General features: G+C 41.8%; 1 protein-coding gene across 1 annotated transcript; it reads right to left on the minus strand.

Annotated features, from left to right (window-relative positions):
* Positions 1–266: 266 nt before the first annotated feature.
* Exoc1l (exocyst complex component 1 like) lies at positions 267–19,321 on the minus strand. Its single transcript, XM_045161339.1, has 3 exons — positions 19,191–19,321; positions 7,132–7,262; positions 267–533 (listed from the first exon to the last, which is right to left on the minus strand). Exons 1-3 carry the CDS (start codon positions 19,309–19,311, stop codon positions 267–269), a joined length of 519 nt encoding a protein of 172 aa, XP_045017274.1. The 5' UTR covers positions 19,312–19,321.
* Positions 19,322–23,545: the final 4,224 nt, after the last annotated feature.

A 23,545-nucleotide genomic window follows, 5' to 3' on the forward strand; every position in this document is an offset into this window, starting at 1 on the left:
GTCTACTTCATGCCACATGAAAAAGAGATGTATATACGTACATACATATACATATATACATATATATGTAATATATGTACACACACACATATATGAGTGATTGCATTAAGAGGACACATTTCATTGTCATTCACAAATAAAGCATCATTTTATTTGCATCTAAGTCACAGCCACTGATGAAGAGAAAAAGCCAAACTTTTGACCACCAGGATTTACTTGAGGAACCATTTTCTGAAGACACCCATGAAGGAATAGATGGCACACCTTCAAAGGGGCAGGGGACAGAGGGACAGGCACACGAGGTTGAAAGCATAAAAGCATATCCTCATGAGGACCAGGCAGTCCTTATTGTTGGAGGACCAGATGGAATCATCACGGATGTAGGTGGCGTCAAAGTTCACGATCTGCAGGTCCTTCTTTAAGTAGGCATCGTTCAGCTTGGTTACAGTTCGGGCAAAGGAGTACTTGGAAGCACAGCTATATGCTTCCAAACAGTACACTTTCTTGAAGTGCAGGTCAAAAAACGGATTGTCCTAGAAGAAAAAGAAAGACATGATTTCATTTTGGGCCATGAAAGTAGTTTCCTGGATTCTCATCATCTCTTGGACATGTCTATTGATTGCAAAGTACCATTATCAAACATTTCTAAAATCTACAGTTGAGCTTTCCAAGCCACTGCCTTCAAATATAATTGTTTCTAGAAGGTATATAATGAGAAAGAAGATTTTTGAAGCATCTATGTTTGTTTTTCTTTTCTTTTTTTTAGATAGGGTTTTGTTCTAGCCCAGGCTGACCTGGAATTCACTATGTTCTCACGACAATCCTCTTACCTCTGCCTCCCTAGTGCTGGGATTAAGGGTGTGTGCCACCACGCCTGGTTTATGAACATGTCATACAATGCACAGTTTTCAAGTTTTTCCAGTAAATTTGAGGGAACTAGTAGGGATAGAAGAGGAGAATCCACTCAGATTTCTGGGGGTGGGGGAGAATTGGTTTCTACCTACCTTTACTAGGAAGTTGGTCTTGTGTGCTGTTTCAAAGGGAAACCGGGGGAAATGCAGGATTGATAATGAACCTCTGACCTATAACAGGGCATCAACTCGATGACTTTGAAATTACTAATGAGTAAGCTTTGACAGTAATAGTAAAGACCATGAAGTGGTTTGACTGAAGCCGATCATAACTAAATACCGCCATGGCTCTTCCTGTGTTGATAAGGGTGATCATTTTCCCTTGGGTATTGACACTGTAGTAAGTGCTATTGTTATTAATAGCAGTTATAATGATGCTTTCCCATTCATTCCGCCTAGCCTGTGACTCCCCTTGAGGGCAAAGATTTCTGCATGGCTTGTTTTTGTGCTCCTAAGTGCTTCTCCATGGCTGTGAATGGGTGGAGGGTGGCCCCATGGAAGGGAAAGTGGAGGTAAACAAGCCCTTACATGGCAAAGAAGCCATGAGGGACCAAAACCCACGCAAAGCACTAATCTATTAGAATGCAGCACATAGCCAGCTGTGGTGGCGCATGCCTTTAACCTCAGCATTTGAGAGGCAGAGGTAGGAGGATTGCTGTGAGCTCAAGGCCAGTGGGGACTATAGTGTTCTAGGTCAGCCCGGGCCACAGTGAGACCCTACCTTGAAAACAACAGCAACAACCAAAAGAATGTAGCATGCAAACATTACATATGTACTTGCAGTTTCTCAAATGAGAAAATAGAACATGGCATTTGAAATTAGTTGGTTATTTTGACTCCTGCTATAAGTGCGGGCCAACTACTTGCCTGATCTGATAATCGCTTTTCTTGCTGTGAAATTCATAGGAAATCAATCTTATAAACTGTCTGGCGTGTGTACTAATGCACATACTTAATAAATGATAGGTCATTTCCCCAACCCTACCCCCTAAAGTTGTGATAATGATTTTAATACTTTCTTGCTTTATGCCATTAACATTTGGTTCAAAACAACAAAATCTTAAGAAATATAATATACAGGCCAAGTATGGCAGGACATGCAAGTAATCTCACCACCTTGGAGTCTGAGGCAGGAGAGGCCAGCCTGAAGTACATAGTGAGACACCCCCTCCCCCGTTTCAAAAGCAACAACAATAATAATTAATAAAGCATTAGTACTTATAAAGGGTAGTATTCATCCTGTGGAAATATGTCTGAAATACTTAGGATCAATGCTTTTCTTTAGCCACATAACTGAAGGTTGAGCATCATGCACATAGAATCTAAGTTCCTTCCTGCCTTCCTCCTTTTTCCCTCCCTCCTTCCTTTCCTTCTTTTCTCTTTCCTTCTTTCCATTCTTCCTCTGATAAAAGTCTTAGAGGTTAAGAGTGGAAATTCACAGATTATTTAGTATCCCTTTGTTTATAATGGGAACAACCATTTGCATAGAGGTAACATCCAGGCCACACATGTAGTGAGCAGAACAAGAACCAAGAGTCCTCTTTTCTTCTCTTGAAAAAACAGAATTTTTATTTTTATTTATTAGAATGAGAGAAATAGGCAGATAGAGGGAATGGGTGCACTGGGGTCTCTAGCCATTGCAAATGAACTCCAGACACATGTGCCACCTTGTGCATCTTGCTTATGTGGAGCCTGGGGAATTGAACCTCGGTCCTTAAGCTTCACAGGCAAGTGCCTTAAGTGCTAAGCCATCTCTCCAGCCCCCAGTCCTGTTTTCTGCTTCATCATCCCATCTCTTGTTACACCAGCCAGTCTCCAAGTCCCAGCTCACTTCCATTTCTGCTTTACAAAGTGAATTCAATTTCACACCATCCCATTTTAAAGGTGTCAACTTTCTGGCTTGAAATTGCTTAATTTACCACTGTATTGCCGCCATTGAGAAAAATATAATAAACGTTTACACCCAAGGATTCTGGAGAGAGAGAGAGAGAGAGACAGATCGAAATTCCTGGGCCAGAACAAGAAATCTTTAAAGGAACTGTTGTTTAGATATTATAGTGTCTCTTTTGGCAATTTAATATTTTATTTCCTTAACTAATAAGCAAAACAAAAATGTTAGACTTTTTTTTTTTATCTAGCTCACTATCAAAGATGATGATCTCCAAATTGAAAAGGGGAGAATCAATAATGTTGAAATGGAATTAGAAGCCAAGAAAAGGAAAAAAATAGAACAGTTAACTGCCTCAAATAAATCAAAGCTGACAGGCATGATGGACATGTCCCTCGGCACTGGCCAGGCTCATCTAAAATTATTATGACATCAATAATATTTGAGAACAGGAGAAAGAAAAGAAAAAAATGAGCCAAAGTTAGGCAAGGATGGTTAATTCTTTTTACATTTTGTTTGTTTGTTTGTTTTTTCAAGGTAGGGTCTCACTCTAATCAGCCCAGGTTGACCTGGAACTCACTCTATAGCCCCAGACTGACCTTGAACTCATGTCAATTCTCCTACCTCTGCCTCCAGAGTGCTAAGATTAAAGGCATGTACCACTGCACCTTGTGAAGATGGTTAATTCTTGAATTATAGATCAATGAAATTTTTATGGATTCATGGTAAAATTAAATATAGTAGAGAACTTTGGTAAGTACAGAAAATAATGGAAAAAAGTCACAAAATGTATAGCCTTATCACTCAGTGGTAAGTATTATTAAGGCATGGCTTTGCATTTTTTTCCACATGTACATGTATATACATGCATACATGTACCTACATGTAAAATGTAAGATTTGGACTTCAGCAATATAACAGAACAGGTAAAGTTGACATATTTCCTGAGGAAGTTTTGTGTTCAGCTGATGTTTAAAAATTTCGTTTATCCGGGTGTGGTGGCTCATGCTTTTAATTCTAGCACTCGGCAGGCAGAGGTAAGAGGATTGCCATGAGTTCGAGGCCACCCTGAAACTCCATAGTGAATTCCAGCTCAGCCTGGGCTAGAGTGAGACCCTACCCTGAAAAACAAACAAACAAAATTGCTTATTTGCACGTGTATGCACACATACATTCCAGGGTTCTTGACAATGCAAAGGAACACTAGATATTTGCACCATTTTTTTTTTTTTTTTTGCGAATAAATTTACATTGGTGCTGGGGTATCGAACCTGGCTCAGCCGGCTTTGCATGGAAGTGCCTTTAACAACTGAGCCATCTTCCCAGATCCCGCAGCAGACTTTCTGAAGACTTAACAAATGCTGAGTAATTTGTGTTCTGAGGTGTGCTTTTGTAAATATGCTTTAAAATTATTTTATTTTATACTTATTTGAGAGAGATAGAAGCAGAGAGAGAGAATGAGAGAGAGAGAGAGAGAGAGAGAGAATAGGCACACCAGGGACTGTAGCCATGGCAAACAAATTCCAGATGCATACATCATCTTGTGCACCTGGCTTTACAAGGGTACTGGGGAATCAAACCTGGGTCCTTAGGCTTCACAGGCAAGTGCCTTAACCATTAAACTACCTTCCCACCTCTGGTGCAAATTATTCTAACTCATGGATATTCAGTAATATTCTCAACCAATTTCCAAGTTACTAACATTTAGGTAAAATAATTTGTCAGAAAACGTGTGTGTATGCATGTATTTAGGACACAAAACAATAACATCCAATATTCTATCACCAAAGAGTCTTATGAAACACTAAATTTTAAGAATAAGATTCCTAAGTGATCATCAGGGTAATATCACAAAGCACATTTTGATTTTATGAAAGGTGTTGCAGTCAAGTCACATTGCCAGCAGGAAACACCCGATCAAGAGCAGCTTGTGGGGGAGAAAAGGGGGTTATTTTGGTTTACAGACTTGAGGGGAAGCTCAATGATGGCAGGGAAAATGATGGCATGATGAATATCACCTCCTGACCAACATCCAATGGACAATAGGAACAGGAGAGTGTGCCAAACACTGGCATGGGGACACTGGCTATAACACCCATAAACCCTCCCCCAGTGATGCACCGGCTCCAGGAGGCATTAATTCTCAAGTCGCCATCAGCTGGGGACTTGGAATTCAGAACATCTAAGTTTATGGGGGACACCTGAATCAAGCCACCACAAAAGGGAAAGTTGGTATTCACATTGGAAAGATTAATGAGGTAGAATTAAATGCTTATGGCTATCTAAATACCCACTGTAGCCCCAGAACTTCACAGCTCCTAATAGACTATAAATCCTTGATAAATGACTGATGGCATGAAAGCACAATTATATGAACTTACAGAGGCTGAAAAAATTAATCTAAAGAGAGAAAATTAATACTTTTCTAAGCATACTAGCTCTATTACTTAATAGCTATATGACCCTAGACAAGTCAATTAGTGTTTTTAAATGTCATTTCCTTCATCTGCATAATAGGAGAAGTAATAGAATTTAATCCACAGGGTTTAATGATGTGATAAAATTATACATGGGAGGTGTTCATCTTGCTGCCTGTAAGTAGTTCCTCCTACCTGCATTATCAATTGTTGACTTGGGTGAAGTCTGTATTCCTTAGATGTGTATGATGCCAAAATTATATTAAAATACCAATATAGTGGGCTGGAGAGATAACTTAGTGGTTAAGGTACTTGCCTGCAAAGCCAAAGGACCCAGGTTGGATTCCCCAGGACCCATGTAAGCCACATGCACACGGTGGCACACGCATCTGGATTTCTTTTGCAGTGACTGGAGACTCTGGAGTGCCCATTCACTTTCTCTCTCACATAAATATAATAATAATAATAATAAAGAATCCTAAAATTCTTTAAAAATCAATATATTAGGGCCTAGGAGATGGCTTAGTGGTGCTTGTTTGCAAAGCCTACCAGCCTTCATTCAATTCTTCAGTACCCACGTAAAGCCAGATGCACAAAGTGATGCATGTGTCATAAAAAAAAATCAAGATATTAGTAGATTTGATACATTGGAACAATAGGATAAGCTAATAATATGGTACTTATTAGGATTTCAAAGGAGTGTAGGGTGTGATTTATCCAACAATAATATCACAAATACTGATCTAGTGCCTAATAGCTTTAATTAATTAATTAATTTTTATGAGAAAGAGAGAGAGAGAGAATGGTCGCGCCAGGGCCTCTAGCCACTGCAAACAAACTCCAGACACATGTGCCACTATGGGCAACTGACTTACGTGGGACCTTGAGAACCAAACCTGGGTCCTTAGGCTTGGCAGGCATAAGCCTTAACCACTAAGCAATCTCTCCAACCCTATTTATTTATCTGAGAGAGAAAGGCAGACAGAGAGAGACAGAGAGAGAGAGCATACCAGGGCCTCTGGCCATTGCAAATGAGCTCCATATGCAAGCACCACCTTACATGGGTACTGGGGATTTGAACCCTCTTGCTTTAGCTTTGCAGGCAAGCACCTTAACCACTAGGCAATCGCTCCAGCCCCCTAGTATCTTTTAGGCAGAAGGCTATAATAAATTAAAAAAAAAATATTGTGCCAGTCTTTAAAGAGGTTTCCTTCCACAGAAGGATGGAGTAACTCATCCACCAGGTATTCACATCCATGATGAATGGATTATGGGGGTGTGCTGCAGTGTTTGCCAGCTAGGAACCTGGCAGTGGGGGAAGAAATGGGGGTGACTGGACATTCTTAGCTTCAACAGTTAGTAAATAAGCATTGCACACATAAAAAGTTCAAGAGGTGGGGATAAGCTTTCCATTAACAGAAAAGTTCAAGGACAGCCTGGGAAAACCACTTAACGATAGCTACTCTGTCTTCCTTCAACTCTAATGCTGTAGGACTAAGTGATGTGAGCTTTTTGGAAGGTGAAGGGAGCTTGTTGACAGCCCGATTGGCGTCAGTGGGAAGGACTCTCCAAGACCCACAGAAGAAATTGGGGTGGGGGAGAGTGACACCTTTATGAAAGTGGCATGTAACATTTCTGGACCAACTGGTAGATTGTATTTAACCTGTTAAGAGGAAATTTACAGAGTTGAATTTAAATTTATGAGACAAAATTCAAGTTCAAACTCATAAAAGCAAAAAAAAAAAAAAAAAAAAAGCTAGTAGATCATCTCAGGAAATTAATCCATACCACTTAAGAACAATATAATGTCATCTTAACACTTTGTACATGCCAAGAATCTATGAAGTTAGATATCGAACACAAAGAGCTCCAGTGTATTGATCCTGCGCTGCCCTTATCAAATGTTAACACTTACGGTATCTGCTTCTTTTCCATCAATCATCTCCAGGTCGTTCAAAGACCACTTCTTTGTGACTTCATATTTCTCGTCTAAGCCTACTCTGTAGTGTTTCACGATGATGATTTTCACTTCTTCAGTTTTGGTCACTGCAGGACAGAAAAATATTTTGTTTGTATACTCTTAGAAGATTATAAATTATTAGTCACACATTTCAGTATTCATGTATCCCCATTTTTATATGATGACCACAGTGTAGGTATACCCCAAATTTATCCCTGATATGAATACACCTCCAAATTTGCTCCACATAACTTTCTTCTCTGATGGTTGTGGCTCCTTGCTCTCACAGTCGTTTGTCAGCCCAATGAGCAATGTGCTTTGAATCCTAAAAAGGGTGTTCAGTTTGAGGTAGAAAACAAAGAGGCTTAGCATAGAGCTTAGCACGGTCCTGTGGGCTCTCTTTGGTGAGGTAGTGTTCTGCCCTACCACCGAATCTGACCCCAGGGGAGGTCGCATGACTCCCTCCACAAAGGCAGCTTTTTGACAAGGACTGTAGCACAAGGTGGCTTGCAGAGGACTCTATGCACTGACCATGAGTGAATGGTCATTGTGGGATGGTCCCTGGGCCAGACTTTAATAGGTCATTATAAAATGAAACAAAATTCCGGTACAGGTTCAGTTGTGAGATCCTCAGGTGCATTTCCTCTTGGGGAGAAATTTGGCAGGGGGCAGGGAAAGGCAGTACACCATGAAAGATCACGGCAGGGTTCTGCGTCCAGAGAAAGGCCTTGGATTTGAGGAACAAAGGGACGTGTCCCTTCTTTGTGTTTTAAATAGCAACAGATTTATTAATGACTTTAAATTTTCCTAATTTATTTAATTTTGACAATTTCATACACATATACAATGCATTTTGGGCTAATAGGGCAGAAGGAAAGTTCCACATTATATGTGACCCAGCCTATACAATAAGAGCCACAGAGTAAATCTGAAAGGTCCTGGGTAGGATACAAGGCTGTAACTCAGCTGGCCTTGGGTTCCCTGATAACAGCGGTGGGATGAGCTGGTGTTGCTTTTCTGCTCAGCCTTGGGCCTCAGGGAAGCATCTTGCCTCTTAAAGTAACCATATGTTAGCCGGGCGTGGTGGCGCACGCCTTTAATCCCAGCACTCGGGAGGCAGAGGTAGGAGGATCACCATGAGTTCGAGGCCACCCTGAGACTACATAGTTAATTCCAGGTCAGCCTGGACTAGAGTGAGACCTTGCCTTGAAAAACCAAAAAAAAAAAAAAAAAAAAAAAAAAAGTAACCATATCTTTGTTCTAACTGTAGTAGGAAGGAAGGGTAAAAGCTATGATGCAAACCACATATTCCAGGAGTTTAGAAGAGAAAGGATGACACATTTTGAGGACAGGAAGAAAAAGAGGGACATGTCTGGAGAGTACCTCCATTAGAAGTCCTGAAAGCAGAGGTTCTGGGATCTTCCTGGTATTGTGCAATAGTTGGTGGGCTTGTGATAATTTCTCTAGCCCTCCAAAATGTTCATCTTCAAATGCCTCGATGTTAGCTTTGGGAAGAAGAAAGGACTCGAGGAGAAGCATAGGCTGGTGTACAGAAGTGGAGGCATGGGCGCTTTGGTCACACTGGCTAAGGACCAGAGCTCAGAGGCAGTTCCTTCCATTAGGAGGCAGTTTATGTCTGCCTAGACAGAAGTTTCTTTAGGACCAAAGGATTCTGTCTTGGCCCAGCCAGCTATCTCATTAGCAACCTTTGGGAGCGAGAAAGAATGGGAGCCAAGAGATAGGGTAAGTGGATGAAAGTGTAATTCTTGGGTAGCAAGCCCACTGCATCGTCTCTAAGCTATGATAGCCAGCTGCTTGAACATAGAGCCCATCTTTCAATTCATTAAGGTAATAAATATTTGAGTGCCCCTTTAAAATATTTATTTATTTACTTATGACATAGAGAGACAGAGACAGAGAGAGAGGCAGATAGAGAGTGAATGGGCATGCCAGAGCCTCTAGCCACTGCAAACAAACTGCAGACACATGTACCACCTTGTGCATCTGGCTTACCTGGGTACTGGGGAATTGAACTTGGGTCCTTAGGCTTCCCAGGCAAGTGCCTTAACCACTATGCAAACTCTCCAACCCTTGAGGCCCTTTTGTATCAAGAACCATGCCAAGAGCTGGAACAAGTAATTCCCATAAAGCAGCATTCCTGTTCTCCCTGAGACTGGGGAGCGAGAACTTCGAAAGGAGACATATACCTATGGTGCTGTGAGTGAGGTGTGGGTGGAGTAATGGAAGAGTGTCTGAGTGGGCATAAGGAAGAGCTTGCTAAGGGGGTAACCTGAGTTGTGAAGGGCAATAGAACTTACTAGAATGAAGAAAGTGGTAAAGGGATGTTGCAGTCAAGTTGTCATTGCTGACAGAAAACACCTGGCCAAGAGCAGCTTGTGGGAAAGGGGTTTATTTTGGCTTACAGACTCAAGGGGAAGCTCCATGCTGGCAGGGGGAAACGATGGCATGAGCAGAGGGTGGACATCACCTGGCCAGCATCAGGTGGACAACAGCAACAGGAGTGTGTGCCCAACATTGGCAAGAGGAAGTTGGTAATAACATCCATAAGCCTACCCCCAATAATACACCACCTCCAGGAGGCTTTAATTTCCAAATTACCATCAGCTGGGGACCTAGCATTCAGAACACCTAAGTTTACCTGAATCAAACCACCACATTCTGTTCCTGGCCCCCATGAGCTGATAACCAATATATGATGTAAAATCCAATACATTAAAAATACCCATAGTTTTTTGTTTTTTTTTTTTTTAGCAATCCCAATGATATTTAAACAGCCCCATAGTCCAAGGTCTTTTAACTGAGCCATAATGCCAAACAAACAAACAAACAAAAAAACACCCAATCCCATAATGGCACAGAGTAAATAATCACACTGCAAAAATAACGCTGGGCATAGCAAAGAAATATTCAACCAATACAAGATTTTAAACAACCAGGGCAAACATCAAACTCTGTAGCTCCAAGTCCAACAATACTAGTCAGTGACAAGTCTCCAAGTTCGATAATTCTAACTAGCAACAAGTCTCTGGAGTTCCAATTCCACTCCTCCAGCTAGATTACCCACAGTCCCAGAAAACTTCACCTGGTTCTGGCAGCTCTCCTTGGCAGCCATCCCATAGTCCTGGCATCTCCATTGCTTTGCCACTGCAACCCACAGTTCATCCTGGTGGCTCCATTGGGTTCCACACAGGTAATTTAGCAAGGCTACTTCCCACTGCCGATGGTCATTTCCAAAATACAAAACCATGTTGCAAATTCAATGACCCTCTCTTTCTTGCATTTGTTATGCTCCCTAATACCAGGTGGGCTACCAACTTGTTAATCCAGGGGGAGTAAAGCAGACTTTGAAGAACAGGACACTCCTTCAGCATTCAGGCCCCTCCAAAAAAGTCTGCATTTTTCCTGTTGCCCCAGTGCAGATTAGCTGGCCCAATCTCAATGGTTGTAATCTCTCAAACAATTGCAACTGAATGGAAGCAGTTTCAGCCCAAAGATTTAATTTTTTCTTTTTGGGCCATGTCCCTCTGCTAACACCAGTCCATTTCTGCACAATGCAACCCCGAACAAGTTCTGAGGACATGGGCATAACAGCAAGCCTCTTACACAAACTGCTTCTAGCCCAATCCAGACAAAGCTCTTTGTCACCCTCATAAGCCAAATCTCACAGTCCTTAGTTCTTACTGCATTTAGGTCTGAGTTTGACCAGAATAATCCATTAAGCTGTACTAAGGCATCTTTTAGGCCAAGGTTTCAAATTCATCCACACTCCTCCTGCAAAACAATTCCAAAGGCCCCAAACTATAGACAGGTGTCTAGTAGCAATGATCCCAATTCTTAGTACCAACTCAAGTATTGCAGTCAGGTTCGCATTGCTGGCAGAAATCATCCAACCAAGATCAGCTTGTGGAAAAGGGGTTTATTTTGGCTTACAGACTTGAGGGGAAGCTCCATGATGGCAGGGGAAATAGATGGCATGAGAAAAGAGTGAACATCACCTCCTGGCCAGCATCTGGTGAACAACAGCAACAGGAGTATGTGTCAAACATTGGCAAGGTGAAGCTGGCTATAACACTCATGACTCTATCCCCAACAATACACTGCCTCCAGGAGGCTTTAATTCCTCAATTGCCATCAGCTGGGAACCTAGCATTCAGAACACCTAAGCTTATGGGGGACCCCTGAATCAAACCACCACAAGGGGATTCTAGAAATGCATAGGTACAAAGGCGTGCACCTGATACTTTTGGGTTATTGTGCATAGTTGGTACTGTTAGTATAAGATTAAAGGATGGGCAAGTGGTAAGTAGAAGTTGGTCCCTGAAGTGCCTAGAATACCAAGCTATGAGTTCAGATGTTATTCTGAAAGGTATGTGTGTATAAGGTCTCTCTCTCTCTCTCAATCTCTCTCTCTCTCTCTCTCTGTGTTTTTTAAAAAATAGTTTTATTTATTTATTTGAGAGTGAGAGAGAGAGAGAAAGGGAGAATGGGTACACTATTCTCACACCAGGGCCTCTAGTCACAGCAAATGAACTCCAGATGCATGTACTATCTTGTGTACCTGGATTACATGGGTACTGGAGAGTTGAACCTGGGTCCTTAAGCTTTGCAGGTGAGCACCTTAACCACTAAGCCATCTCTCCAGCCCTCTGTTTGGTTTTTTGAGATTAGGTCTCTCTCTAGCCCAGGCTGAGCTGGAATTCACTATGTAGGCTCAGGCATGAGCTGCTCTGGGAGGTGTGGGCACTCAGCTGTCCTTCCCCTATCAATAGTGATGCAGAAGATGACATGGTACAGAGAGAAAATAGGCTCTTTAATTTGACAAAATAATCTCTGTTAGAGCTAAGGAGGCTCCAAGAACTCTCTTTAGCCAGGAGCCAAAAAAGTCTGCTCAGGCTACAGTTGGCCCAATCCCTAATTTCCATACCCAAGCTTTTCTGCCAGCTGAAATTAAATGGCCATCCCCATATTAATGCATTGCAAAGTGGAAACTTATCACATTGTCTTAGAACCGAAATGTGTTTATAAAGTGAAAATGTTTAAAGAGTTGGTTTCCCTAACATCAGAGGTTCTATTATTTAATTATGGTTTAGAGAGTGACCTGGAGAACTTCAGACTCACCAGCTCCAGGCTTAATATCTTATTTTATTATTTTTCTAAGCATAATATTTTGTTGATATTTATTTCAATCTTGACTTTACCTTAATCATTATCTTCACGTTGTCATTAATAAAGCCTTCTGTGGTGGTTTGAATAGATGGCCCCCCAATATATTCAGTTTTTTATTTGTTTGTAGTTTACATCTGCAGCCACCTGGCTGGAGGCAGTGTCACTGGGTGGATCTTAAGGTGTGGTGGTGGGTTTCAGATTTCAATCTAAAGATATGCAAAGTGTGCCTAGCAGGAGTTCCTGAAGTGGCTTTTGGCTTGTGCTTCTCTCTAGGTGTGTTTGGTCCTGTGAAGGCAGGCCAGCTTCTTCTGCCACTATGGAACTTCCCCTGGATCTGTAAGCTTCAATATATATCCCTTCCTCCATAACTGTGCCTGGTCTGGACATGCATCTCAGTGAACTTGAATCTGTCTGCTACACCTTCTGTTACCATCGGCAAAATAGTTACCATTACTCATGAGGCAATGCCAGTTTATTGTATATAATTTGTGGGAAAATAGGAAACACAGCTCACAATTAAGTTGCACAGAATGTTTTAAATAAATAAATGACTCTTATAATCTTAGTGTTATATAATGGTTTTCATTGTTTAAATTAAATAATAAGAAAATTAATGCTATATCAAAAAAGCCTGGGTGAAATGTTATAATGCACTGATAATGCCTTGTGGTTGCTGGGGACAGTACTGTGATTTCACCAGAAAGTAATGTTTGAATAATATGCTTAATAGAAATATTTTTATAAAATCCATTTTCAAGCTATATTGGGAGTCTTTAAAATATTAAAATGACTGGCTGTAAGCAAGTTAGGACATGTGTTATTGATGGCCCTACAGAAATAGGAGATAGAAGAGAAGAGAAGGAAAGTCATTTTGTAGGAGTGGAAGGTGCCAACAACCAACCAGGGCCATCCAATGCAGCCTGTGCAAGGCTTAGATTATGAGCTCCACTCTAGAATTTCCTCAGTGCACCTGCTGAAAGCAATATGGCCAAGTGGTTAAGAGCAATGGACCTGGGTTGAGTCCCCACTTGTGCCTTGCTGGTTGGTGATTTTAGGCAAGTGGTTTAGCAACTGTAATTTGACTTTACTACGTATAAGAAATGACAAATAAGATGGCCTGAGACAGTGTTTGGCACACGTGTTCAAAAATGCAGCTATTCTTACCAGTTAGAAGCCATGTGGCAAAGTGGAAAAGACTTTGGTTTTAGAATTAGATTTATTATCTGGGTCCTTAGACTCATGACCTCACTTCTTGTGCACATGGTTTCTCATCTGCAAAATGAGAATTTTATCTAGCTCGTAGAGTCGTGAAGATGAGAAGGAATAAGGCATAGAAATGGCATTAAGTAAACTTGTTCCTGACAGCAGCCATGTCTCTTAAGTGTTTGTTTTATTCCATCAGCAATAATGTCAGCCTAATAATAAAAATTTTAAATATTTTCCCTCTTCCAAGTGCTACGGCAGAGTTTCAGGTTTCTGTTCATTCTACAGATGATGTGGCCAGGACTTTGGAACTGGCAGATCATCTTGATTTTCACCTTTTTGTCTCCAAAGTAGGAATGAGCCACTGGGCAAATCTGTCTCAGGTAAGTAATTGATCATGACACTGTTGGTTGTTCATTTGAACAACAATGGTGACAATCCCAAGCCATTAGTCTTTTTATGACAAAACATTTCCACCTCCAATAAGAGGAACAAGAGGACCCAAGAGAAAGCTTCTTCCTTTTCATATTTTTGTCCCTACTTATAATTTTGATTTGGATTATCAGAATATTTTTATCTAAATTTCTTCATATAGACATTGTACAAATATACTTTGCGTGTGTGTGTATAAGAGAGAGAGAAAAGGGGCAGGAGAGATGGGTCAGCCAGTAAGTCACTTGTCTGCAAACCCTAACAACCTGAGTTCGATTCCCCAGGACACACTTAAGCCAGATACACAAGGTGGCACATGTGTCTGGAGTTCATTTGCAGTAGCTAGAGGTCTTGGTGTGTCCATTCTCTCTGTCTGTCTCTCTTCATATATATGTGTGTCTGTGTGTATTTAATGAAGTACAGGATTTTGGATACATTTTGTTCCATGTCTTTGTTATTCTACCATTATTATAATGTCTTTAAATGTATGAAACGTTTCTAAATTTTTCACATTTTCATTTTTACAAGTAACTATGGGTTAGCAGGATAATTTATTATCAATTTAGTGATAGAAAGATTAAACTAACTACTCCTCCTAGAGCATTCTAGTATTTACTGAAACTGCAACTTTAAAATGTTCTCCAGTTTTGAGCTTTCTGTGATAAGATGCTGGAAATTTACAAAGTTAGCAATAGTGTCTCTGAGTGGCACCTTCAAAACCACTCCCAGTAGCTTCCTTTGCTTGCTCTTTTATTCTTTTTTAAAAGATTTATTTATTTACCTATTTTTAGAGACAGAAAGAGAGAGAGGGAGACTGGCACACCAGGGCATCCAGCCACTGCAAACGAACTCCAGACTCATGCACCACCATGTGCATCTGGCTTACGTGGGACCTGGAGAATCAAACCTGGGTCCTTAGGCTTCGCTAGCAAGCATCCTAACTGCTAAGTCATCTCCCCATCCATGTTCTTTTATTCTTAGTTAATACTTCTACTGCAAGTGATTTGACAAAATTATTAGTCTTTGATTCACGGTGCAAAAAGTGATGTCTGCATCAAAAACTAATATGAGTAGAGCATTCTATTATTTTAATGATTCTGAAAAATGATGTTTATTTTCAAATGAATACATATGAGGGGAAAATGTTTTTCTAAATGTATGAGAATACCTAAAATACTTTATATCTAAATATACACATAATTTAAAACATAACATATAACACATAATTTCATTATTATTAAACATATCTATATGTTTACTATGTATCTTATTTTCACCATAAATATATGGACAATAATATACATATTTCAGCATATATCCTTTTTATTTTTAAATTATTTGTTTATTTTATTTATTTCAGAGAGAGAGAGAGAGAGAGAGAAATGGCAGAACAGGGCCTTCAGCCACTGCAAACGAACTCCAGAAGCATGTGCCACCTTGTGCATCTGGCTTATGTGGGACCTGGAGAACCAAAACTTCGCCCTTTGGCTTTGCAGGCTCGTGTCTTACCAGTTCAGCTATTCCTCCAGCCCTTAGCATATATTCTTTTCAAAACATTTTTAATTAATATTTTATGATTTATTTATTTATTAGGGGGAAGAGGCAGATAGAGAAAGAATGGGTGTACGAGGGCCTCTAGCCACTGCAAAAGAGTTCTCAATACATGTACCACCTTGTGTTTCTGTCTTACATGGGTAATAGGGAATCAAACCTAGGTCCTTAGGCTTTTTCAGACAAGCACCTTAACCAGTAAGCAATCTCTCCAGCTCTCAGCATGTATTCTTTTTTGTTTGTTGTTTTTTCAAGGTAGGGTCTCGCTCTAGTCCAGCTAACCTGGAATTCACTATGTAGTCTCACGGTGGCCTTGGACTCTCGGAGATCCTCCTACTTCTGCCTCCTGAGTGCTGGGATTAAAGGCGCGTGCCACCACACACCCGGCTTCAGCATGTATTCTTAAGGTAAATGTATTTTCCTGTGTATTTTTGAATTTTAAGTCTTCATTTTTAAAAATTCTTTTTATTTATTTAGAATATAAGTTATCATGTTCAGATTTTTTTCTGATAAGGATTTAGTAAGGGAACACTTAATCCTACCATAGATGTTTTTACTTCCATTTCAGACATGTTTACACCATGGGCAGAGAACTCTCTTGACCCAAATTTCATGGCTAGTGAGACAAGATGACCAGATTTCATAAGATCTGGTTTCTAGAATTCCACACCATGCCCTACTACTTCCCACTCAGCTTTGGCTAACGTAGAACATGCTTTTTCTAGTTACTCACACTCTTGTCATTGAACGTATCCTGGACATAACAAAGCTCCTGCGTCCATCAAAAGAGGGTGACATACAGTGGAATGAACTACTAATCCCATGGAGAGATGAACATGAAAACCCTGAGGTGGAGGGGACTTAGGTCCCAGGAAAGGCCCAGTGTGTTTTCTAGCCAACCATAGAGAGGGGCACGGAGGTTTTGAAGCCTTATTTTGATACCAGTCATGCCTTCATCAATATTTAGTAGTAAATGATATCCTCTGAGTATGAGACCCATACAAAAAACAGACTCTGGTTAGATAAGTGGAAAGTTTAATTCATGTTTAAACAGATTATCTTTAATTTGAAAAATGTGTGACAGACTTTAACTGCTGTGCACCCATGTCATAAACTTAGAACTAGATATGACTCTTACTTCCTGAAGGTGGACGGTGCTCAAACTATGGTGTTACCTGCTCCAACATTGACAGTGTGACTAGTTTGACTCATACCAATGAAAACGTCTAGGTAGGGCTGGAGAGATGACTTAGCGGTTAAGGTGCTTATCTGCAACGCCAAAGGACCCAGGCTCAAAAGACTCACATAAGCCAGATACCTAAGGTGGCACATGCATCTGGAGTTCTGTTTCAGTGGCTGAAGGCCCTGGTGCGAACATTCTCTCTTTCTCTCTCTCACTTCTCTCTCTCCCTCTGCTTGCAAATAAGTAAATATTTTTTTAATTTTATTTTTATTTATTTATTTGACAGAGAAAGAGGGAGAGAGAGAGAACGGGTGCACCAGGGCCTCCAGCCTCTGCAAATGAATTCCAGACGTGTGCGCTCCCTTGTGCATCTGGCTAACGCAGATCCCAGGGAATCGAACCTGGGTCCTTTGGTTTTGCAGGCAAATGCCATAACTGCTAAGCCACTCCCCCAGCCCATAACTTTTTTAAAATCAAGGTCAGAGACACAGGACTGTCAAGAAGCATTCAAACTCCTATTCTGTCAGCTTCTACAATTGTCATGAAAAGATGTTGCACTTGGGCTAAGTGCTCCCTGATTGAAGTACGTGAAGTGAACGTTAATGAACTTATATGCTTACATGCTTATCATGTTAACTTATGTCTGGACTATCATATCATGCATGATATTGCCCCCCTACCCAAGGAGAACTTGCTTGCTCCTTGTATATATCAGCATCACCAAATTATTCACAAATGCTTCATTCTAAGAGATATTTGAAAAGTTAGATAGAACAAGCTGGGCTAACTATATAATTTGGAGGGAGGTGCTAAGATATATTTGGTAACATAGGCACATAAATTATTGTGATTATTTCATTCTTTGAACTTTTTCTTTCAGAGAACTTGTATACCAGTGTTACCCAATGAGAAATTAGTGTTACAAGGCATGGATTACAATAGGTACAAAATTATAGTAAGTTAAAATAATTTTGATTCAGTGATTTGGGAGTGAGGATACAATATGGTTTCTTATTTAGTTATAATGCACCTTTTTATATAACTTAAGTTCTTTATTTTTCTTGAGCTGATTAATTTTTTTTATATTTGTTGACATGCCAGGTCCCCATACCTCCTACATACAATGAAATATACCAAAACCTATGAAGATGTCAGTATCACTTTTCTTCTTGATGGGTTAGTTAGTTAGTTTGTTTGTTTGCTTTTTCTTTTTTTGAGGTAGTCATTCTAGTCCAGGCTGACCTGGAATTTACTCTGCAGTCTCAGGATGGCCTTGAACTCATGGTGATCCTCCTACCTCTGTCTCCTGAGCACTGGGATCAAAGGCATGCACCACCACACCTGGTTAGTATTTTTATATTTATTAGAAACAGTAAATTTTTAAAGAATTCTTAGCATTGTCTTTAAAGTTGCTTAACTTCCCTTCTGTTCCTTTCTAACACAGAAAGTTCTAGCACAACTATCAGGAAAAGAATTAGAACAAATTGTTGTCTGAAAATAGGTGTGCTCCTTCAAGAGGCATGTCCACACTGAAGCTCCCTACTAAGCTCTTTCCCTTGGAGAATATTAAGCGGCGTGGACCAGGAAAAGATTGCTGCTGCATACTAAGTTCAATAACAGTGCAAACATTTCTAGCTGAGTTCAAATATTATATGTTTGGCAAATCATAATTAAGTGCAAAGCCTATCTATGGGTGATCTTCATGAATTTGAAAACCATGAAGGAAAATATTCATTTTACTAAGTACTGTATCTTTGAGATCTCTAAACACTTTAGAATTGGCCTCCCTTTTCCTAAAGTTCAATCTTCATGAGCCAATTTTTGCCATTAAAATATTGGTATTATTTTCCCTATTAGATAAATTCCTTTTGGAAAAAGAGATATATTTTTTTTCTTTTCACAATAAGTTACCAAGAAGCCTAAATAAGTCCTCAGACTGAACCAAAATCTAAGGTTTTGTTTCTGTTCTAGAATAAATAGTGAGAGAGACAGAGCGAGCGAGAAACAGGACCCTAGTCACCCAGAATGGCTGGAAGCAAGGCTGTCAAACTCAATTCCACAATCTATTTAAACGTATTCGAACTCTCTGTTGAGTTTTTAAACTTGCATGCTGCGGGAAAGAATGAAAATTAAGAGATTGAAGGTAAAGTAATCCAGTCAGGAAATATTGATACATCCAAGTTCCGTTTGTGAAATGTTAAAGTTGTCTAATACATTTTTTTCCCCTTTTGCTTTAGCACTTAAACAAAGATCTGTGGGATCCAGGTCCCTTAATTAAACTCAGCATGGGCAGACGCAGCACCAGTACCTCCAATTTCTCTCTCTCTCTCTCATTCTCTCTCTCTCTCTCTCTCCCTTTCTTTCCCTCTCTGTCTCTGTCTCTCTCAGGAGGGAGCCCTCCCAGCCTCTATAGATACCTTGCTTCCTGAAATGATATGACATCAGTCATGCCGCTTACCTGACACGCAGAGGTAATACCTGTCCTGAACGGAGAACTCTATTTCAATGAACTCGTACAGATGCTGAGAGAGTGGCTTAAACAGTTTCTTCTCCAAGTCCTCCTTCACCAGCGATGACATTGCCTCTGGATGTTTGACTCTGGCTGGCACTTTCTTCTCTGCTGCTCCTGCTGCTGCTGCTGCTATGAGCTCACTGTCTTTCTTTCACTTCTTCCCAGCCAGAGCCCAGGCTCAGGCCAGCCCCTCACTGCGGGTGTCACTTGGTTGCGGGCGATGTCACTGTGTCACTAGGTTGGTCTCAGCCTTGGCCTCAGCAGTCCCAAGACAACAGCCCAGGCGCCTCCAGCGTCGGGCCCCGGAGCAGGCTGCTCCAGGGAGCTCTCCTGTGGCTCGCTGGTGGGGGAACATAACAATCAACATCGACAGCCACAGACCTACTTGTGGAGTCTCCTGGTTACTCCCCTTTCACAGGAGAAGGACCACTCCTTTAGCCTGAGGTCGCTCTATCAATCAGCAGCTGTCTGGAGCTATCGACTGCGACCATCTTCCATTAAGGAGCATCTTGCTTGCTCCTTCTCATCTGCTTCCAACAAAGTCTCTCTGTAGTCCCTTTGCAAATGCACTCGAACGTGGGCATCTGCCCCCATCCCTGGGTATAAATGATTCTTAAAATGGACAGTTAAATGGACTCACTTTCATTCTAGACATGCCTCTAGTCACAGATGAAAATATATCAAGTAGCGAAGTTTGTTCCTTGGGAGTGTGGACACCCTGTTCTCATAGAGATGAGTAGTTCACCAAGTAATTATTGTAATTACCTAAAAGTGTTAACATGGTACAAGAGATCGGAACACTAGTAGAAAGGGGGTCTGCAGGCAGAATGGCTCCTTGGTTAAGGGCACTTGCTTGCAAGACCTGAAGGATTGAACCCGATTCCCCAGTCCTCAAGTAAAGCCACATGCATGGAGTGGTGCACGCATCTGGAGTTGGGTTGACCTGGCCCTCCCTCTCTCTCCTTGCAAACAAATAATAAAAAAGTAAAAATAGTTTTTACATTTTCATTTATTTATTAGAGACAGAGTGAGTGAGAATGGGTATGCCAGGGCCTCCAGCCACTGCAAATGAGCTCCAGGTACATGCACCACCATGTGCATCTGGCTTACGTGGGACCTGGAGAATCGAACCTGGGCTCTTTGGCTTTGCAGACAAACGCCTTAACTGCTAAGCCATGTCTCCAGCCTTGAAAATAGTTTTCAAAACAGAAAGATTATGTGTGTCTGGGAGAGACCCGGAGCCAGAAGAAGAGATGAAGAGGAGGCACACACTTTGTGGAAGGAACACTCTGAGTCACGGCATCAACAAAACCCAGGGGCTGAGCTGCGTTGCGTGTGCCCTCCAAAATGGCATGGGATGGGATTCAAAGGTGGGGCCTTAGGCTATAAAGGCTTCTCTCTTATCAAAGAGGTTAACGCTCTTAGGAAAGAGCCTTGCACAGCCTTTCACTAGCTCACCCCTCAGCATTGTGAAGACACAGTGTCCCTCCACTCTAGAACATGCAGGTCCTCACCAGACGCCTGAGCATCGTGCCACCTTGATCTTAGACTTCCCATCTTCAAGAACTGTGAGAAATAAATTCTGTTCCAAGCTGTGGTTTTTGTTTTTTTTTAATGAACCCAGACAGGGGTTTTGAGTGATTAGGAAATAGTCCATTTTTCCTGAACTGAATGTAGAAGATAAGATTGGGAAGATAGAACAGAGTCTTATATGCCAGGTTAATCCTTTGGGCTTTTTCCATAGAAGTAAACAGCCAATGGAGATATTCAGTCGATGGCATAATAACAAATGTTTGTCGAGGATTGTCTATGTGTCAAGCTCTGTTCTAAAATCTGGGGAAATGGTAACGAAAACTAGCCTGGTTCCTCATTGTATGAAGGTCTGTGGGGTACATGTGCACTACTGATGTAAAGTGGTACATGAAGGCACAGTCAGCTGCAGGTGGCAGAGGGCACAAGACATAGATAATCCCAGTAACCAGGGCTCTGCAGGTAGACAGTCTCGGGTTAGCTCGCGGCCGGTGGGTGACAGTCCCCAGTGCTTTCCTGATCTTTCCTCAGATGCTGTTCTTTGGTCTTTAGGCTGCTGTGACTCAGAGGAAGGGGGAACTATTTCTTTATCATTATCCTTTTCTTTCAAGGGATACATTGTTTTTTTCTTCAGTAACCAGCCAGCTAACTTCCCTTTACATCTTGGTGTCTGTGGTGGTTTGATTCAGGCGTCCCCCACACACTCATGCGTGCTGAGAGCTCGGTCCCCAGCTGGTGGCAATTTGGGAATTGGAGCCTCCTGGAAGGCAGAGTATGGTTGGGGAAGGGCTTATGGGTGTTATAGCCAGTTTCCCCTTGCCAGTGTTTGGTACACTTTCCTGCTGCTGTTGCCCACCTGATGTTGGCCAGCAGGTGATGTCCAGTCTCTGCTCATACCATCGTTTGCCCCTGCCATCCTGGAGCCTCCCCAGACTCCAGCCTGTAAGCCCAATAAACCCTTTGCTCTACAAGCAGCTCTTGGTCAGGTTCTTTCTTCCAGCAAAGAGAAGCTGACGGCAGTAGAGTCCACTGCCTGGCTGACTTTAGTGTGACGGCTAATCGCCATTATCAAACTATCTGGGTTTTAGAATCATCTGGGTGTGTCTATGAGAGTGTTTGTGGAGAGGCTTAATTGAGAAGGGAAGACTCACCCTGCCCATGAGTAGAGCAGCCCCATGCGTGGCATGACCCCGTGGGCACCATGCCATGCGAGGGAGTCCTGGACTCAGTAAAAGGAAGGCAGCGAGCTTAGCGCCAGCGTTCATCTGTCTGCTTTCTGCCTGTGGACGAGACGTGACCGCCTACGTCACACTAATGACGCCTCACCTTCCCCACTACAACGGAAGCACGGAGCCAAAGTCAGCCCTCCTTCCTTAAGTTGCTGTTGTCAGGTCTTTTGTCACGGAAATACGAGAAGCAGCGAATACTGTGACTCCCCAAGCAAAGTGTGTGAGGAATTCCAGCCTAGCTTAAGTAACATTGACATTGGGAGCTTGGAGGGCTGGGGAGATGGCTCAGTGGTTACAGGTGCTTGTTTACAAAGCCTGTCATCCCAGGATCCATTTCCCACTTACCCACACTAAACCAGATGCAAAACGGCACATGCATCCTGTGTTTGCTTGCAATGGTAAGAGATGCACCCCCAAAGCATTCAGTAATGATAGCAGTTTTTTTTTTAAAAAGTATTATTTCTTTGGTGTGTATATGAGTGTGTGTGCACATGTGTTCATACAGACACATGGTTGTGCACGTGACACGGTGTATATGTGAAGGTTAGAGGGCAACCTTTGGGTACCTCATTTGAAGCAAGCTCTCTCATTGTTCACTACTCCATTCATAAACTTCTGGGAACATCTCCTGCCTCTGCCTTCCTTCTTTTTTTTTTTTCTTTTAAATTGTTTATTTATTTATTTGAAAGCGACAGACACAGAGAGAAAGACAGATAGAGGGAGAGAGAGAGAATGGGCGCGCCAGGGCTTCCAGCCTCTGCAAACGAACTGCAGACGCGTGCGCCCCCTTGTGCATCTGGCTAACCTGGGTCCTGGGGAATCAAGCCTCAAACCGGGGTCCTTAGGCTTCACAGGCAGGCGCTTAACTGCTAAGCCATCTCTCCAGCCCTCTGCCTTCCTTCTTGATGTAGGCACAATGGAATTACAGAAGCCCACCACAGCTTTCAGCGAGGTCTGGGGATCCAAACTCAGGTACTCAAACTTGTGTGATGAGCTTATCCATAGAACCATTTATCTAGTCTCCATGGTCAATATTTAATAGAAATATTTAGAGCCTTCTCTCCTTACAGGCAAACCTTCCAGTCTGTAAATTTTTCTGAAATGCTATAGGTTTGTCAGTGGAAACGAGGAGGAAACCACAGAAAAAAAAAATCTTTCTAGAAGAACTATCTAAAAATTTTTGTAGTCTCTCAAATCAAGAGACTTTAAAATACCTATCGTGGGACATGAGAAATTGCTTAGCGGGTAAGGCACTTGCCTGCAAAGCCTAAGGATTCATGTTCAACTCTCTGGGTCCCACGTAAGCCAGACAAACAGCGATGCAAGCGTGCAAGGTCGCACATGCACACAAGGGGACTCACGTGCCTGGAGTTCGGTTGCAGTGGCTGGATGGCCTGGTGTGCCAATTCTCTCTCTATCTCCCTTGCAAAAGAAAAGAAAAGGCCAGTCTGTTGGGCTTGCCTCAAGAAAAGCAATTACCTGTTGTGGCAGTAAGGAGGCCAAGTTAGCCCACCATTCTGCGAGAAGCAACAAAGCTTATTG

The sequence above is a fragment of the Jaculus jaculus genome, chromosome 11 (genome assembly GCF_020740685.1).
Source record: "Jaculus jaculus isolate mJacJac1 chromosome 11, mJacJac1.mat.Y.cur, whole genome shotgun sequence".
NCBI classification, from domain to species: Eukaryota; Metazoa; Chordata; class Mammalia; order Rodentia; family Dipodidae; genus Jaculus; species Jaculus jaculus.

Excerpts from the sequence above, each read along its gene's own strand:
- Exoc1l (XM_045161339.1), bottom strand. The coding sequence starts at position 19,311 with ATGTCATCGCTGGTGAAGGAGGACTTGGAGAAGAAACTGTTTAAGCCA. Across the intron at positions 7,263-19,190 it reads GTATTACCTCTGCGTGTCAG|TGACCAAAACTGAAGAAGTG; the intron begins GTAAGCGGCATG and ends TCTGTCCTGCAG. Across the intron at positions 534-7,131 it reads ATGGAAAAGAAGCAGATACC|GACAATCCGTTTTTTGACCT; the intron begins GTAAGTGTTAAC and ends TTTTTCTTCTAG.